This window comes from Eschrichtius robustus, chromosome 13 (genome assembly GCF_028021215.1).
Source record: "Eschrichtius robustus isolate mEscRob2 chromosome 13, mEscRob2.pri, whole genome shotgun sequence".
Taxonomy (NCBI): Eukaryota; Metazoa; Chordata; class Mammalia; order Artiodactyla; family Eschrichtiidae; genus Eschrichtius; species Eschrichtius robustus.
In genome coordinates, this window is record NC_090836.1 from 45,935,079 (window position 1) to 45,952,004 (window position 16,926).

The window sequence follows — 16,926 nt, forward strand, 5'->3', positions numbered from 1 at the left end:
CTGGTTTTGTGCTAGCTTCTGTTTTATATAGTTCCTTTGCACCTTCCCTCCCCACTGTGTATCCAGGGGGTAACTCCACTGAGGGCTCCTCTAGCTCTTGGCTGTGCCCTTCAAGTTTGTGTGGTTGGGGACCTTGCCTATGTATAGTATACTAGCTCTTTCCCCTTTGTAGCTTTAGGAATTGGGGTTTTTTTTCCTTGGAAATCTGACACAGAATTGAGAACCTTGTGTAATCAAGTCCTTGATGGATTAAAGTCCTAAGTGGAGCCTTAGGAAAGGAATGGAAATACTCAGAGCCCATGAATACAGCTCTTTTAAAATTTGTAATTGAAGCTTAGGCATCTGCCATGTCTATGATCTAGTGGCCATTCTCCTAAGGTATTAAAGGTATTCCACTCTCTATTCCAATAACTTCTATAGGATGATTTATCTTACCTTTCACAAACCAGCATTTTTGGAGCAAATGTCTTAAGGACAAATGAAGGAGAATGATGTGTGTTATCTAGAAAGAAAGAAATCAGGATGAAGTAACACAAGTACTAAGCATTTTTACATTATTGCAGAGAAGGCTAGCTGGCAGGAGATTTGAGTCTCCCTTCCATAGCTGTTGCTGGGAAGTGACTGCTCTGCCTGGGCCTACATTCCTGCCTCCCTGACATAGGTATGGTCTTGTGACTAGTTTTTGCCAATGGGATGTGAGTAGAAATATTCTCTTCTGGGCTGAGGTGGTTAAGAGGTGCTGTACTTTCTCCATTCTCTTTTTGTGGCAGCTTGGGAAGCCAGGTGTGGGAGGTGACAGTCAAAAGTCGAAGAGCCTCTGTTCTTGAATCACCACTCCTACCGAATACTTGCACTGGATTGTATACAACGGAACTTCTGTTGTGTTAAATCATGACATTAACACAGTTTGGACTTTATCTGTTAAAGGGGCTTGCATTGCCCTAGCACATACATACATCTTTATTTAATATTAATCTACCTTATGAGGTAGATAGTATTCCTTTTATGGATGAAGAAGATGGGTTTGAGAAGTAACTTCCCTTAAGGCCAGAGCAGATAGTTGAACCTAGATCTGACTGAAAAGCTAGTGAATTCTCCAATATAACATGCTGCATCTTAGAGAAAGGATATCACTTGAGATAGGATAGATCCTAACCTTTCAGATTACAGGTAAAAAATTACTTCTATGGAAAGTGACTGGGTATTGGTAAGATAAGAATCTTTAACTGTTATAAGTGAATTTAGATTTAATTAGACTCCTTTTTACTGGGTTGCCTCTCCAGAGAGAGATGAAATTCTCAGATTTACTCTTTTGATTGCTTTGGTGAAGGATTTTGTGGGAGGAGTATTAAGACTAATTACTGCAGGGCTTCGTACTTATTAGCTATAGAGGACTTAGGGTTCAAGCCTTCACTTAGGACTGTGTTCACTGTCTCACCCTTGCTTACCTACATTCCAGACATCAGGGTCAGGAATCTGATTGGCGGCGTCAGAAAATTTTTCACTTGGTTCCAAACTTGGAGAAGTAACCTTTGGAAGATTAAATGGCTTTGAAATAAAGCAGACCAGAAGTTATAGAAGCAGAGTGGAAACTTCTTTTTGTTTTTCATTCCTCATTTGGCTAAGGTGTCCATAGCTATGAAATATGGAGGGTGAGGGGGGGCAATAGAACTCGACTCCACTTATCTGTCCCCCAAATGAAAAACTTACCGTTATCTATAGCAGTTCTATTGACACAGTTAGCCTCATGTTCTTTGAGCCTTTTGACTGGGACCACATGACAAGCATTATATTTGCAGTTAGCCATCTTTTAACTTTCTTTGGATTTTTCTAAAAGGAAGAAGTTCTTGTTAAATGGCTATTAGGTTTTGCCTGTATTCTACCCTCCATTCCTTTCTGGAAATGCTGAAGACATACCATGTTCCAACATTAAGAACTTGCAGGTGCTATGTATACTCAGAAGTTGGTTTTTTTTTTTTTAAATTTCTTTCTTTCTTTATTGATTTTTGGCTGCGTTGGGTCTTCGTTGCTGTGCCCGGACTTTCTCTAGTTGTGGCGAGCGGGGGCTACTCTTCATTGTGGTGCACAGACTTCTCACTGCGGTGGCTTCTCTTGCTGCGGATCACGGGCTCTAGGCATGCGGGCTTCAGTAGTTGTGACACGCAGGCTCAGTAGTTGTGGCTTGCGGGCTCTAGAGTTCAGGCTCAGTAGTTATAGTACACGGGCTTAGTTGCTCCGCGGCACGTGGGATCTTCCTGGACCAGGGCTCAAACCTGTGTCCCCCGCATTGGCAGGTAGATTCTTAACCACTGCACCACCAGGGAAGTCCTGTTCTTTTTTTTTTAAAAGGTCTTTAACCTTTTATATTCTGAGCTTAGTTTTCTCCCTCCAGTGACTTAAGAGTTATCAGGAAAACTTACCTTTCTACATGATGCCAGGTGGTACTGTAACCTGCTGGCTGACATCCTGTGTTCTGGGTCATAAGGACATATTTCCAAGACTTCTAGCTCCATGAGGCCTAAATAGCAGGAGCCGTTGGTTGGCAAAGAAAATACTGACGTTTAGGATCAAGTAATCTTGACATAGGTCTACTTTTTGTTCTCAGAGAAAGAATAGTGTGAAAGATATTGGTGTCTCAAGTTTTACCTATGAAAGTTTTGGATAACTAACAATAGCCTAGCCAGTTAGATAATAGGATAATAGGACAAATTCACTACTTATCTGCCTCGGAAGGCCAAAAATTAGTATTTGTACATATTATATAGCTTGTTTTAGATAGGTTTTTTTGCCCTTCATTAGCATGTTAAATAAACAGGATTCCTTGGAAAACTCACAGTACTGGGGTAAGGTGAAGTTTAACACCATAAGCTTGAGTGCTGGAGAAAGCAAGGGCTGGGGCAGCCGGTTCTTTTACTGTTCAGCACTGCCCCCTTCCATCTCTCTGCCAAACCTGTCTAAATTAAGCTCTTTTCCAGACAAGGATGCTACTTGTCAGATAGGTCAGCATAAGACACTTTTGGGGAGAGGGATTTGGAAGAATGAACATTACCATATTCAAGTTCAGGCTACTTTATAATTATCTGAGAATGCCCATCTGAAATCTCTAAAGTTGTAGGTATTAACATATGAAGACTCCTAGAAGTGAACTAAGAATACACAGTCTCAAATCTGCCTCATTTTACTACCAATAGGAGGCCTACACTCCCTTATGGCTAGCCGTCTTTAGCATCGCAGACATTCACTTCAAGGACTCCCAAGTTTCCAGGCAACAGCTACAGTTGAGATTTCTGCAAAGCAGAGACAGCACAGTCTGATAAGGGGGAAAAAGATCAAGGCAGACTGCCATAAGCAGTAGGGATAGAAAAGTGCCTAGAATAGCCCATTTCAATTCTACTTTACATCATGCCTAGGGCATAGACAAAGGGCACAGAGCTAGACTGTTAAATGTCAGATTTTCCTGAGGGCATTTAGGTGATTAAGTCTAGGGATTTAAACTCAGGTACCTTCCAGGAACACAAGCCAAGGTATTTTTTTAAAGCTTACAATGCATATTAATGGTTATATTAGAGCCGTGAACACTTACTCTGAAGTGAATTGGCTCCCTGAATATAAAGGCGCAGTATAATCCAATACTGCATAGCTATCTTTAGATTCATCTTCTTTTTTTCTTTTTATTATTATTGGGGTATAGTTGTTTTACAATGAAGATTCTTAAAGATAATGGAAAAAGAGCTTTAATACCTAAATGTAGTCTTTAGATAACCTCAAACCCTTATTTTTAGCCAGCAGCCTAGAAAAATTTGAAGTTTGATTGGACTGAAAGGCTGGTCTTAATAAACAAAGAGTGCTTCAGGAATAGGCCTCGAGAATTGGTGACCTGGGATCGTTCACCTAATTATTGATAGCTGAATATCCCACGTAGAGAGGCCAACACTATAATGGAGGCCGTTTGGTTTAATACTATTTGTTAGACTTGGCAAGAGTATTCCAACCTTGATGCTAGCTTGACACTTAAACCTAGTCTAAAGGCTTTTTAGACCGAACTTATTCTTGAAGCAGTGACTCTCAAGAATCTGAAGGGCAGGGTCACTTGAACAGGAGAACAGTCCTTCTGTAAGGTAAAACAAGGCAAATAGCTGAAGTTTGACGGGAGGGAAAGCACAGTACCTTTCAGTCAAGTGATGTGAAGCAACTTTCTGTTCAAGTGGTGTGAAGCAACTTTCTACTCAATTCCTTTTCTCCCATCATATGTTCTTCGGTTTCTCAGAGGTTTGGAAGTTTTTGATGTCATAGTTAGGTCTTGAGAAGTGGTTCTCAAGCCTGATTGTGCATGAGAATCACTGAGTAGTTTTAAAGTGACAGAGCCTTTGGCCCCACTCCAGAACTGTTGGATTAGAATCTTCACGAATGGGGTCTGGCTAACTGTGGCTTTAAAAGAGTTCCACAGGGTATTCTGATTTGTAGCCAGGGTTACTAGACCCTGCTCTGGGGTAATTAAACTCCTCTTAGAAGGGTTCCTCCAGTTTCCAGCAGGACCTGCCACATAATGTTTCCAGTGAAGTTTCTCTAGAGATTACCTGTTGGCATGATTAGTCTCATCTTTAAACCTGGCCTTTTTCTTTATGGGGTGCCAAACAGAATTCCACAGAAAGCAACATAAGCTCACTACATGCTAAAAAAAATCAAAAATTTATATTTGGCCTTCCTAATCCAGTGTACCAGGTCTTGAGCCAAATATTTACATACACCATGTCATATAATTACTTGCACAGTTGTATGAGGGATTACTGCCATTGTATAGATTAGGAAACCAACTCAGTGGTGGTAGATAGCTTCAAGTTACAAAGCTAGTAAGTGTTGATTTCATCAGGAACGTCTTTAAGTATCGGGAATCTGTCAGGCTCATAGTAGGGGATACAAGTTTTCCAAAATTGTCATTTCTGCTTGACAGTTTGTATTTTATCAGTGGCAGTAAATACTGTCAGTTGTTTTCTCTGAAAAAAAAAAAAGCTAGCAAGTGTTTGAGTATCATTATTACTATTGTTTGATGTAATACATGTCAAGCACTTAAAGTACCTGGTACATAGTAAATAACCAGGTCATCACTTTACATGCAGTAACTTACTTAACACACACAGTACTCCCAAGAGATAGGGACTATTAATATCATCTCAATTTTACAGACAGGGACACTGGATCAAAGCTGCTAAGTGATAGAGTTCAGATGTGAACTCAAGCTATCTGGCTCTAGAACCTGGGATCCTAGCCTCTAAGTCATAAGGCTCAGTCCACTGTACTCAACTGTTGAACCCAGAATTCTGTCTGATTCCAAAATGTAGGCTTTTCCCATATGCCAAGTATAGGCAAATAAGTGTTTCTAGGCTCTAGCAATCTTACAGTTCAGCTGAGGTGGCAGTATAATATGAAATGGGCAATTAAAGGTGAAAACTAATTTAGGTGTAAAATATGTGCTATAGACCAAGTGCTGTAGGAGTTCAGCAAGGGCTGGACTTGGGATTGTTTGTGCTAGATCCAGAAGATTGACTGGGATTTGGGTCAGCAAGAGGGAAAGCATACATAAATGAGAAAGGCAGAAATGAAAAATGAACATAGGACACGGAGAACATGGTTCCCACTAAGCTGGTGAGTACATAATAGGGGACAGCAGAGCATAAGATTGGCTTGGCATGGAGTGTCTTTAACAGAATTTTTTGGATGAGGATAAGAAATGCAAGTGAGAAAGATCCAATAGGAACTATACTAACCCATAAGGAGGCTGCTGCTATACTGCTGGTCAGCTCCGTAGATATTGGTGTCTTACTGCCTGCCCTTTATTCTCCTCCATCAAGGTGAAAGACCAATAGAAACCTCACAGATCTCTTTAGTAGAACCTGAGTATCGTTGGTAACAGCAGGTAATTCAAATATTTGGGGCCACTATCACCTTATGCTAGGCCCATAGCCTTCTAGGGACTCAATTGCAGTAAATAAGCTGGAAGACAGATTCTGTTTTCCGAAAATGCAAAGTCTACCTTAGAGATATTTGAAATTTTATTCCATCTTCTTGTTTATTTGAAAAGGTATTGGAAAGGAGGTAGATATGAAGACAATTCTGTTCGATTTAGAATTTTCTGAGGACTTTCTGCTTTTTGCCTTGAAAGAAACTTGAAAGGGAGCTGATTTTCTTGAGTTAGGGAGTTAAGGCCTAACTTGGAATGACAAAAATATTACAGTGCTAAAATTTATCTAGTCTTCTAAGATTTAAAGTCTGTCATTAATTTCCCCTTGTTAATCTCAGTTAATTTGATTCTTCTTTATGGGGCCTATTTCCCAGTTTAGTCTTAATAATTCAACAAATAAATCAGCATATTTATTGAGTGGCTGTTGTGTGTAAGAGGTGGTGTTCTAGATCATTGTTTCTCAATATGTGTCCAACGGAACATTTGCACCAAAACCTCCTAGAGTACTTGTTAATGCAGACTTCTAGACCCCACTGCAGACCTGCCAATCCTGAATCTCAGGAGACAGGGATTGATCTCAGTTTCTTAAGCACCTTTAAGAATCATTGTACTTAAGTGGTGGTTCTCAAACCTGGGAAAGCATTGAATTTAACCTGGATGGCTTGTTAAAACAGAGTGCTGGATACTACCCCAGAGTTTTGGATTCAGTAGGTTTGGGGTGGGACCTGAGAATTTGCATGTCTGATAAGTTTCCAGGTGATGCTAATGTGACCACACTTTGAGAATCATTGTGCTAGAGAGATATAAAGAAGTGTTAGATACAATTCCTGTCATTAAGGAGCTTATGATGTAGTTGGGGAGATGAGACATATACTTAAAAATATAACAAGGAATACAGTGTTATATAATGTTTGACATTGAATAGGGTAGTTTGGAGGAGTTGGAATTTAATCTAGGCCCTAAAATGTGAATAGGCTTAAGGTTCAGGAGAGAATAACATAGGCTTTCTTGATGGGGATATGAAAGAGGGAAAGTATAAAGGTGGATGGGCCTGGGGTGGTTGATACTTTTTGTCTGGTGTGGAGCTTTATATAGGGCACTAGTGGAAGGGTAAGGCCAGAAAGGTTGGTGGCAGACTGTGAAGAGCCTTGAAAGCCTGCCCCTCTCCCCCACTTCCACACATTTTACAGTCTTACCAAAAATGCTGCACAGCTAGAAAGAGGAAGTCTCCCCTGCTGAGTATGCAAGAGGAAGCACAGAAGATGCGGAGGGCCTGTGAGGTGTAATGACTGCTTTCAGCCATGAGCCAATTGTAGAGGCAACAGGAAGACCAGCGCACCAACCAGGCTGGGTGCCTCCGCCCAGAGGGTGTCACCACCCCAGCTGAAAGTGTCTGGGGAGATCAGGCATTGCTGTCTGGATGCTCCTCTCTCTCCGTGGCCATCATGTCTTTGACTTCTGCCTACCAGCATAAATTAGCAGAGAAGCTCACTATCCTGAATGACCGAGGTCAGGGGGTTCTCATCCGAATGTATAACATCAAGAAGGTAAGCACAGGCAACTGGACTAGTACTAACTATTCCGGCAGTAGTAAGGCAGGGAACCCTGAGGCAGGTCCAGCCGTTAGGCTTGCTCCTCTTTCTCACTAGTTTAAGTGGCCTTCAGTCACTCGGATTATGTAGGACAGCCAGTGCTGGGAGGCGGAAGCGGAGGCTTTTTTTCAGGGCTTCCCCCTTTCTTGGTATGATTCTCACCCCAACGAGGGTGTTTGCTTCCTGCTGGGGTTAGAGGTGGGATGGGAAATAACTGTGTTCCGGGATAAAAGTCTGGGTCTAGAATTCTGGTCCCCCACACTCTGTTTAGTGCTGGTCCCCCACACTCTGAAGACAGCCAAAGTTGGGTCTCTGGCAAAAACTTTTTCGTACAAGTACTGTCCCTAAAAGGAAAAAATAGATATGATATTTGGATTAAAAAAAGAGTAGGTACCTTCTGAGGGATTTAGACTCTGAGACAGTTCTTGCTGTGGTTATATATATGTGTGTTTAGGATAGGAACTGTGGAATTGGGAGAAGCTGGTGGCAAGAGGTGGGCTAGGGGCTGGGCCTAGTGAAGAGATAAAAGACGGGTGGGAGTGGGGAATTTCTGGAAGAGAAAATAGGGGACTTGGGGGAGGGGACTTTGGTGCATTTCGTAATAAAACAAATCACTGGGGACATAGTTTCTCTGTCTCCATGCCCCCTATAAATGCCCTTTGGGATAAGATGCTTATATAATGGACATAATTGTGACACTGATTCTCCCACAGAGTCTAACTCCTGAGCAGGTGCTTTTCTCACTCCTTCCGGCTTCAGCTGAGGGGTGAGGAGAGAGCTTCCTCTTTGTGCCGGGCGAGCAGATGTTAAGCTTTACCCAGCAAGACGAAATGCCGAGGTTATTTAGCTCTTCTGATAGTTGGCTTAATGTCCTGGAACTTGTTCCTGACCTACTCTTATGCTTTTATAATTAATTCCCAGATTCCCTTTCCCTAAGAGAGATTGTGTGAGAATGCATGATGCAGGAAGAGGTATGTTTCCAAGGAGTGGGAGAAAGGGTTGAAATATAGTGTTATTTATTTGTGCAGACTTGTTCAGACCCCAAATCCAAGCCCCCTTTCTTACTGGAAAAGTCCATGGAATCATCTCTCAAGTACATCAACAAGAAATTTCCCAACATAGATGTCCGAAACAGCACGGTGAGAATGCTGTTTCTCTTCTTTCCTTTCTCTGAAATAACTCTGTGCTTCGATGGTTCAAACTCTCTTTTGACTGCCTCTCTTTGAACTTGGCAGGGGATGGAGTAGCCTTCTTTCAGTTTTCCTAAGCTCAACCACAGGGCTTCAGGTTGTTGTAGTCTTAAGAATTCTGAGATAAGATGGGATTCTCCTAGGGTAAACTGGAGCAAAGCATTGCCCCTTTCCCCATTGTAAGATTCACAAGAACACTTTGTTCTTACCAAGAAACACAGCTCTATCGATGAAGCAGTTGCATATATTTTATTGTTGTTCCTATTTCCCCCTCAGTGTTTTCTTGGTTATTGTCTTAGAGTTATGCATCTAGTGTCATACCCCTTACTTCTCCCTTATTAAATGTTAGCCCTAGATTTCTTACCATCTTACCTATAGCATCTTCTCATTCAGCTCCTTTTGACTTTGATATGAATAATAAACCTCTTTAGCTGAAAGAGACCTTGAAATTTCCTCTCATTTCACACTCTATATCCGGTCAGGATTGCATGCAACCATCCTGCCTAGATAGAGAATATTCTCTGTTTAAAAACGTTCAGAGTTAGAAGACTTTCCAACTTCCTCTGTCAGTGTATTTTAACCCTCTTTAAGAATGTTTTAGGTACAACCCCTGTTCTTCTTGGGTTACTTTGATCAATTGTCTTCTTAATTTGTGTTTTTTATTTTGTTTCTCTCAGCAACATTTAGGACCAGTACATCGGGAAAAATCTGAGATAATTAGATTCCTCACCAACTACTACCAGTCATTTGTGGACGTTATGGAATTTCGGGTGAGCTCTCTCTAGCCCAGGTCCCCAGTGTTTGGATGTTCTTTTATGTTCCTTATTCCTGTTTCTTGAAAAAATAAGATGTATTGGTACATGGAGGGATATCTAAGTTGTATTGTTAAATGAAAGTGAGTTGCAGAATAGTGTATGATACAATTTTATTTTTGTTTTAAAAGATACATAAACTTATATACACATAGTGTTAGTATATATATATAGGAAAGGTTTGGAATATTTCACATTAAACTGTTAAAAATACCTGCCTTTGGGGGTGGATTATTATGATTGACTTTAATTTATTACACTATATATTTTTGTATTATTTGAGTTAAAATTTTAAGTATTCTTACCCAATAGTTTTTTACAAATCTACTGAAAAATTTCAAGAATGGTACAATGAATATTGTTCTACTCTCCCCCTGGATCTCCTGATTTTTAGTATTTTGCCATGTTTGCTTACCTTTTCTTTTCTTGAACCATTTGAGTTAGTTGCAGGCATCGTGACATTTCCCTCCCTGAATACTTTAGCATACATCTGCTAAGAGCAAGAATATTTTCTTACCTAACCTTAATACAATTATCAAACTCAGGAAATGTAAAATTGCTACAATGTCATAGTTAATATATAGCCCATACTCATATTCCTCTAGTTGTCTCAAGGATCATACATTAAATTGATGTCATGTCTCTTAGTTGTCATGTCTGTTTAGTCTTTAATCTAGAATAGTTCTCAGCCTTATTTTGTCTTTCATGACACTGACCTTTTTGAAGCATCCAGACTAGTTATTTTTCAGAATTTCTCTCAATTTGGATTTGTCTAATTGTTAACAGTGTTTGGTAGCATAATACATGGATGATAAATTGAGTTTTAAACAATGAACATGTACTATTTTTGTAAACATAAACTGTGAAAAATTATTTAGTACAGTGTTTTTGAAGGGCAGATCGATATGGTGTTTCAAAAGTCTTAAAAATATATACTTTTTTTTTTTTTTTGGAGTTTATTTATTTATTTATTTATTTATTTATTTTTGGCTGTGTTGGGTCTTCGTTTCTGTGCGAGGGCTTTCTCTAGTTGCGGCAAGCGGGGGCCACTCTTCATCGCGGTGCGCGGGCCTCTCACTATGGTGGCCTCTCTTGTTGCGGAGCACAGGCTCCAGACGCGCAGGCTCAGTAGTTGTGGCTCACGGGCCTAGTTGCTCCGCGGCATGTGGGATCTTCCCAGACCAGGGCTCGAACCCGTGTCCCCTGCATCGGCAGGCGGATTCTCAACCACTGCGCCACCAGGGAAGCCCCCAAAATATATACTTTTAAATGTAACAATTCTATTCTAGAAATTTGTCTTAAGGAAACAATCAGAAGTGCAAAGGTATATGTACAAGAATGTACTCTGTTGCATTATTTATGATAGTGACAACTTGATAATTGATATATTCAAAAAAATAGAGGCTTAGTTAAAAGTTCAAAGTATATGTCCATAAATGAATATTATAGAGCTGTTAAAGATAACACATATTTATATTAATCGGCATGGAAAAATGCTCTTCACATGTTCTTTAGTATAGAAGCAAATTACAATGTAGCTTACGACAGGAGATGTCCCTAAAATGTATATTTTACATAGATAAAAATGCATATAAATAAGGCTGGAACTTCTTTACATAGTGAGATTATGAGTGGCTTTAAAAATAAATTGAAATTATGTTTGTATTTTCTAATTTTTCTGCAATGAACACCTATTATTTATGTATTCAAGAAATAACACAAATTTTAGTCATCTGAGCCATTTAAGTTTGTGATGGTATTATAGTATTTCTTCAGATGGTACAAGAGTATGGGACCCTGCTTTGGGTGTCCTGTGTTTTCTCTAGGGAGCTAATCCAGGCTGTTCATTAGATCATGCAATGAAGAGAGAAGTTGGGACATGGAAGACCGTAAGGTCTGAAGGAGGGTCAGGTCAGAGGTTAATTCATTTGGAATTGAGAGTAGTGATTAGGAAGAAGGTAGGCACTGGTGGAGGTAGTAGAAGAATGCTGGAAGCATATAAAAAGTCTATTACTAGAAAATTTGTCCAAAGGAGATTTTAGGATACCTCTGGTTGCTGCAGTGGTAAAGTTCTGAGCCCAAGGAACCTAGTATGCCTCATTCAGGGCAGGAAGGGAAATAGAGACATGGAGGTATTGTGCATTGTAAAGTAGGTAGGCTCTGAATCAGACAGACCTGGTTTTAAATCTCAGCTTCATCACTTACAAACTGTATGGCTTTAGACAAGAAACTCTTTGACTCCCAGTTTCTTTATCTATAAAAGGGGAAATGAGATTTACTACATGGGGTATTTGTGAGAATTAAATGAGATAACACATTGAAAACATCTAGTACAGTGTTTAGCATATAATAAAGTAATAGGCCAAACAGATGTTAAATCCATTTCCTTCTGATTCTGTCTTTACAGTATAGTGACACTGGTTGTATGAGAGGCTGAAAGCAAACTTCAGTTATATCCCTTGGGAATTGGGTTGCAGGAAGGAGTTGTAGACAGGCCTTCCCAGCAAAGGAGGCAGCATAGACCTAGACAGAGGTCTTGAGATCATGTAGTATAGACAGAAGATCATGGCCTCCGGGTTCTAATTCTGATACTTTACCTTACTAGTTTTGTGATCTTTGGGGAGTTTCTTAACTGCTCTTAGCCCCAGTTTCCCCATATGTTACTTTAGATACAGCCTTTTGGGGAAGGTAACTTGGAAACATTTTTCCCCATACATTTAATAAGCTTGCAAATGTATACACCTGTGTAACAACCACCACAAAGTACAGAAGATTTCCATCAATCCAAAGCTTCCCTGCACCTTTTTTTCCTCAGTCAATTCCTACCTCCCTGACTCCTGGCCCCAGGCAACCACTGGTCTGCTTTCCAGATTAGGTTTTTCTTTTTCAGGGGTTCATATATATAATTAGAATCTATATAGCATGTTTTCTTTTGTGTCTGGCTTCCTTCACTCAGCATGTTTTTAAGATTTGTTTATGTTTCATGATTCATTTCCCATTTTTGCTGAGCATTATTTCATTGTATGGATACAATCTGTTTATCCATTTACCTGTTGATGGACTTTTGGGTTGTGTCCAGTTTTTGGCCATTATGCACAAGTTGCCATAAACATTTGAGTACAAATCATTTTTCATTTCACTTGGGTAAATAATCTAGAAGTTGAATTGCTAAATCATATGGTATATATATGTTTAATTTTATAAGAAACTGCCAAACATTTTTTCCAAAGTCATGGTTCCATTTTCCCTTCCCATCAGCAGTATATTAGTGTTCCAGTTGCTCCACATTCTCATCAACACTTGCTTTTAGTCATTCTTTTTTTTTGTTGTTGTTTTTTGGCCGTGCCAAACAGTTTTTGGGATCTTAGTTCCCTGAACAGGGATTGAACCTGGGCCACTGAAGTGAAAGTGCCAAGTCCTAACCTCTGGACCACCAGGGAACTCCCGAATTTTAGTCATTCTGATGGGTGTGTAGTGATATCTTCTTGTGATTTTAATTTGCATTTCCCTGATGACTAATATTATTGGGCGTCTTTTCATGTGCTTATTCGTCATTTTTATATTTTTAATTGTAAAGAGCCTGTTCAAATCTTTTGGCAACGTATTTTAAGAATAAAAATATATATACCCTTTGATCTAGCGGTTCCACTTTTGTAGAAATGAAAATACTAATGTGCAGTGGATAGGGCCAGGAATTGGAACAAAGCAAACACTCATCAGTGGGAAAAAGACTGAATGAATTGGCCGTACCATGGGCTATTATGCGGCCATTAATAAGAAGTACATTAGTGCTCTACCAGATGACTTGAGGACTTTTAGCAGGTAAGGTTGAATAAGAAAAGTAAAATGATAAGAACAGTGTAATATTATCTCAAATTTTTAACACAAATGATTTTCAAAAAGACTCCTCTCTCTCTTTTTCTCCCTATCTGAATAGGATTATATAAATAGGATGAAAATTAAGAAAGGACATACCAGGTTGTTAAACTGGTTTACCTGAGGGTTGGGCAGGATGGCAGTGGGTGCTGATGTTGCGGGGAGGAAAGTGTCCACAGTAAAACTGCATATTTATTTAGGTAAAATTATGTATGAAAAGAAAAAGAATCCCTCTCACACTGAAATGAGGGTGAAATGAAGTATATGCAACTTACCTAGTAAGTACTTAGTACATAGTAGGTGTTCAGTAAACAGAAACATGTAGAAAGTTGGGTAGTTTTCCCATTTGTTAATGATTAACTTCTGAGAATAAGAGACAGAATCAAAGAACAGACTGGGATTTTGGGATTCATCAATAAAAACGGGTCTGATTTTTGGTATTTTAGAAACAGCCTATCAGATAGTCTGCATCTTGTAACCTTTTTTTGTGGAGGAAGGGGGCACTGGGATGATAAGATCAGGGAAAGTGTGCGTAATGTAGTAGTGACTTGTGCCTGTGGAGACATGGGCATCCAGTAGGGTAGCCTGATAGGGGCCCACGGACAGCTTACGGAGGAGGAACTCCCTCTACTCAGCAAGCCTCTCTTATGTTATTCAGTGGCTCTCTAGGACTTCCAAGGGAGAGAACCTTCCCCTCAAATTCTGGTAGTACATGTCATCTTCTCTTTATTCTTTATTCATTCTCATCTCCGATTCTACCCCCAGGATCATGTATATGAACTTCTCAACACGATTGATGCCTGCCAGTGCCATTTCGATATCGTAAGATTCTTGGCAATTCTCTTCTATCCTAGAGCCACGGAAATTGTCTCTGTTGGGACAGTGTGGGGTGAGGTGGGACTGGAGGAATGGCTATTCCCCCAAGATTATAATATAATATATATAATATAATATATACTGTGTAATGAATGAATGGCTATTAATTCCAGGACTATAATTCTTTTGTAAAAATGTTGAAGTTAAAGTGTATTTACATGTTAAGCAGATCAGCAATGTGATTTATTTAATCCAGAATTCACATAAAAATCTTCTTATTCTACCTCCTCCAACCTCTAAATGCTACCTTATTTCCTGGCCTCCTTATATCTTGAGCTCACTTTTAGCCCCTGAATTTTGTTAAAATTTTCTCCTTCTGAATTTGCAGTCTTGTCAGTTTCTCCTTCTAAATAGATCTTTCCAGAGTCTGTTTAGCACTGTCTGGAATGGTTGGGGAAATAGTGGTTAATAGGCCTTGCTGTTCTTGGGTTCCTATGTATTTTCCTTGTAGAATCTCAACTTTGACTTCACTCGGAGTTACCTGGACTTGATAGTGACTTATACCTCAGTTATTTTACTTCTGTCACGGATTGAGGATCGACGAGTACTCATTGGCGTGTACAACTGTGCCCATGAGATGTTGCATGGACATAGGTGAGTTGAGTTGAGGTGACAAGATGAAGAATCTCATACATGGTGCTATGAGGTAAAGGTGGATACAAGAGAAATAGATGGCATGCTTTCTCATGTGAGAATCTATAATCTATATGATAACCCAGGCAAAATAAAACAATTGCACTGTCTCTAACGAGTTTTTAATCCTGGGCTGGCTGCCACTCTACTTTTGAGGTTATTGCGAAAGGCAAAGAAAATTCTTTTTAATATTGGTAGGAATAATATTAGTAAAGTTAAAGCCATTAGAGGTAAGTAATGTATGAAAATACATTTGGAGCCAAATATAAATGGATTTTGGATTATCTGCAATTCTTTGCCTTTCCATTAGTGCAAATAAAAGTATTTAAGGGCTGAAAAAAATAAAGAACAGAGGGATCAGAGTGGGCCGTGGAACATTGTTCTATGTATGATGTGTATTCCCATGTGCCTACATGAATACCTAGGCACATGACTTACCATTCGCTTTGAATGTATATATATTCTTTTGGGTTGTATACAGATTTGGGTCCAGCCATATTACTTGATTTGTGACTAATCAATATGAATTTATAGAATACCTGTCATGTGTCCAACCTTATTTCAGGTGCTTATAAGGAAGAAACTTTCATGGACCAGCCCCAAATCATGTGATTCTATCTTAGTTATACCTGGGCCTGGAGTGGGTTATCTGTATATGTAATTCACAGTTTAGTATCTTTGGAGGTGGTGGAGAATACCAGACTAGGTACACATCGTTATCCTATATGCAAACATGAGAGTTTACGTCATGTTTAAGGGAGGGCTGTAACTCCTTTTTCCTATGCTTCCAGTGACCCCAGTTTTGCCCGTCTGGGTCAGATGGTCTTGGAGTATGACCACCCTCTGAAGAAGCTGACAGAGGAGTTTGGGCCTCACACAAAGGCAAGTTTCTTGAGAGAGTGGAGAATTCCTCAGGCAGAAGCATGTTGTCCCCATCATTGACATTGAAGATTCATTTGTTCTCCTCCACAGGCTGTGAGTGGAGCCCTGCTTTCTTTGCACTTTCTGTTTGTCCGGAGGAACCAGGGGGCTGAGCAGTGGCGCAGTGCCCAGCTTCTAAGTCTCATCAGCACCCCTGCAGCCATGATTAACCCTGCTAATTCAGACACAGTGAGTTCCCTTTTCCTCTTGTCAGTGGAAGCATTCTCTTTCCAAGGCCATCTCTTTAGAGGGTGCTTCTTTTCAGGAAATATCAGCCTAAGAGTGCTTTAGCACTCTTCTAGGATATGCCTCTGAGTTGATCACCTCTTGTGGCTAAAAAAATCATAGTTGGGTTGGAGCTTTTCTTTGGACCAGGATTAGTGTGTGCCTGCCCACAGAAGGAATTTAATAAATGTTCATAGAATGAATGAATGGATGAAACTGAGTCATTAGGCACCTATTCAGCCCAGCAGGAACTTGAGCATAGATGTCAATTAATTAACAAATGTTTTTATTCAACCACTATCGGCCCAAGGTCCTTGCTTCAAAGAATTTATAATCTAGTAGGAAAATATGCCATGTAGTCATAAAAATACAACTGACGGTACAAGAGTATGAGAAGCACCAAACGAGTGATGTATACTTTACATGGTAAAAGAATCCAAGGGAGAGGGAAATCATGAGATTTTGAGTATTACTCTCCTGAATTGTTGAAGAGAAGTTATGTCAAACCATTTGTTTGTCCTCACTTCCAGTCTAAGTTCCTTTTTCTTTTCTCAACTGTATTCTGTTTTCCTCACTCCACTTCTAGTGCCTCACCTCCATTATTGGCAGGTTTCCCAGATATTAGCTTATCAAAGTGCCCTTATCCAGTCTGGTAAAATAAAAGTTGGTTTTGATACTCAAATTCTAGCTTGACTGCCCTTGTCTTGACTGCCTTAGTCTTTAGCGTAGACCAGGTTAAATAACTGCTAGACCATCTCTGCCTCTCTTCTCATAGATGGCCTGTGAGTACCTGTCTGTGGAAGTGATGGAGCGCTGGATTGTCAGTAAGTTTTGTGGGATGA

The 16,926-nt window shown here is 39.8% G+C and overlaps 1 protein-coding gene across 1 annotated transcript in view; it reads left to right on the forward strand.

Moving 5' to 3' along the window:
* The first annotated feature begins 7,402 nt into the window (after positions 1 to 7,402).
* Positions 7,403 to 16,926, forward strand: part of NCKAP1L (NCK associated protein 1 like) — a 41,700-nt gene continuing 32,176 nt past the window's right edge. Inside the window, exons 1-8 of the mRNA XM_068560720.1 lie at positions 7,403 to 7,506; positions 8,580 to 8,690; positions 9,419 to 9,511; positions 14,195 to 14,251; positions 14,757 to 14,899; positions 15,730 to 15,820; positions 15,911 to 16,048; positions 16,860 to 16,908. Coding sequence (XP_068416821.1) covers positions 7,405 to 7,506; positions 8,580 to 8,690; positions 9,419 to 9,511; positions 14,195 to 14,251; positions 14,757 to 14,899; positions 15,730 to 15,820; positions 15,911 to 16,048; positions 16,860 to 16,908 — 784 coding nt within the window. The 5' untranslated portion in view covers positions 7,403 to 7,404. The remainder of the gene's footprint in view (positions 7,507 to 8,579; positions 8,691 to 9,418; positions 9,512 to 14,194; positions 14,252 to 14,756; positions 14,900 to 15,729; positions 15,821 to 15,910; positions 16,049 to 16,859; positions 16,909 to 16,926) is intronic.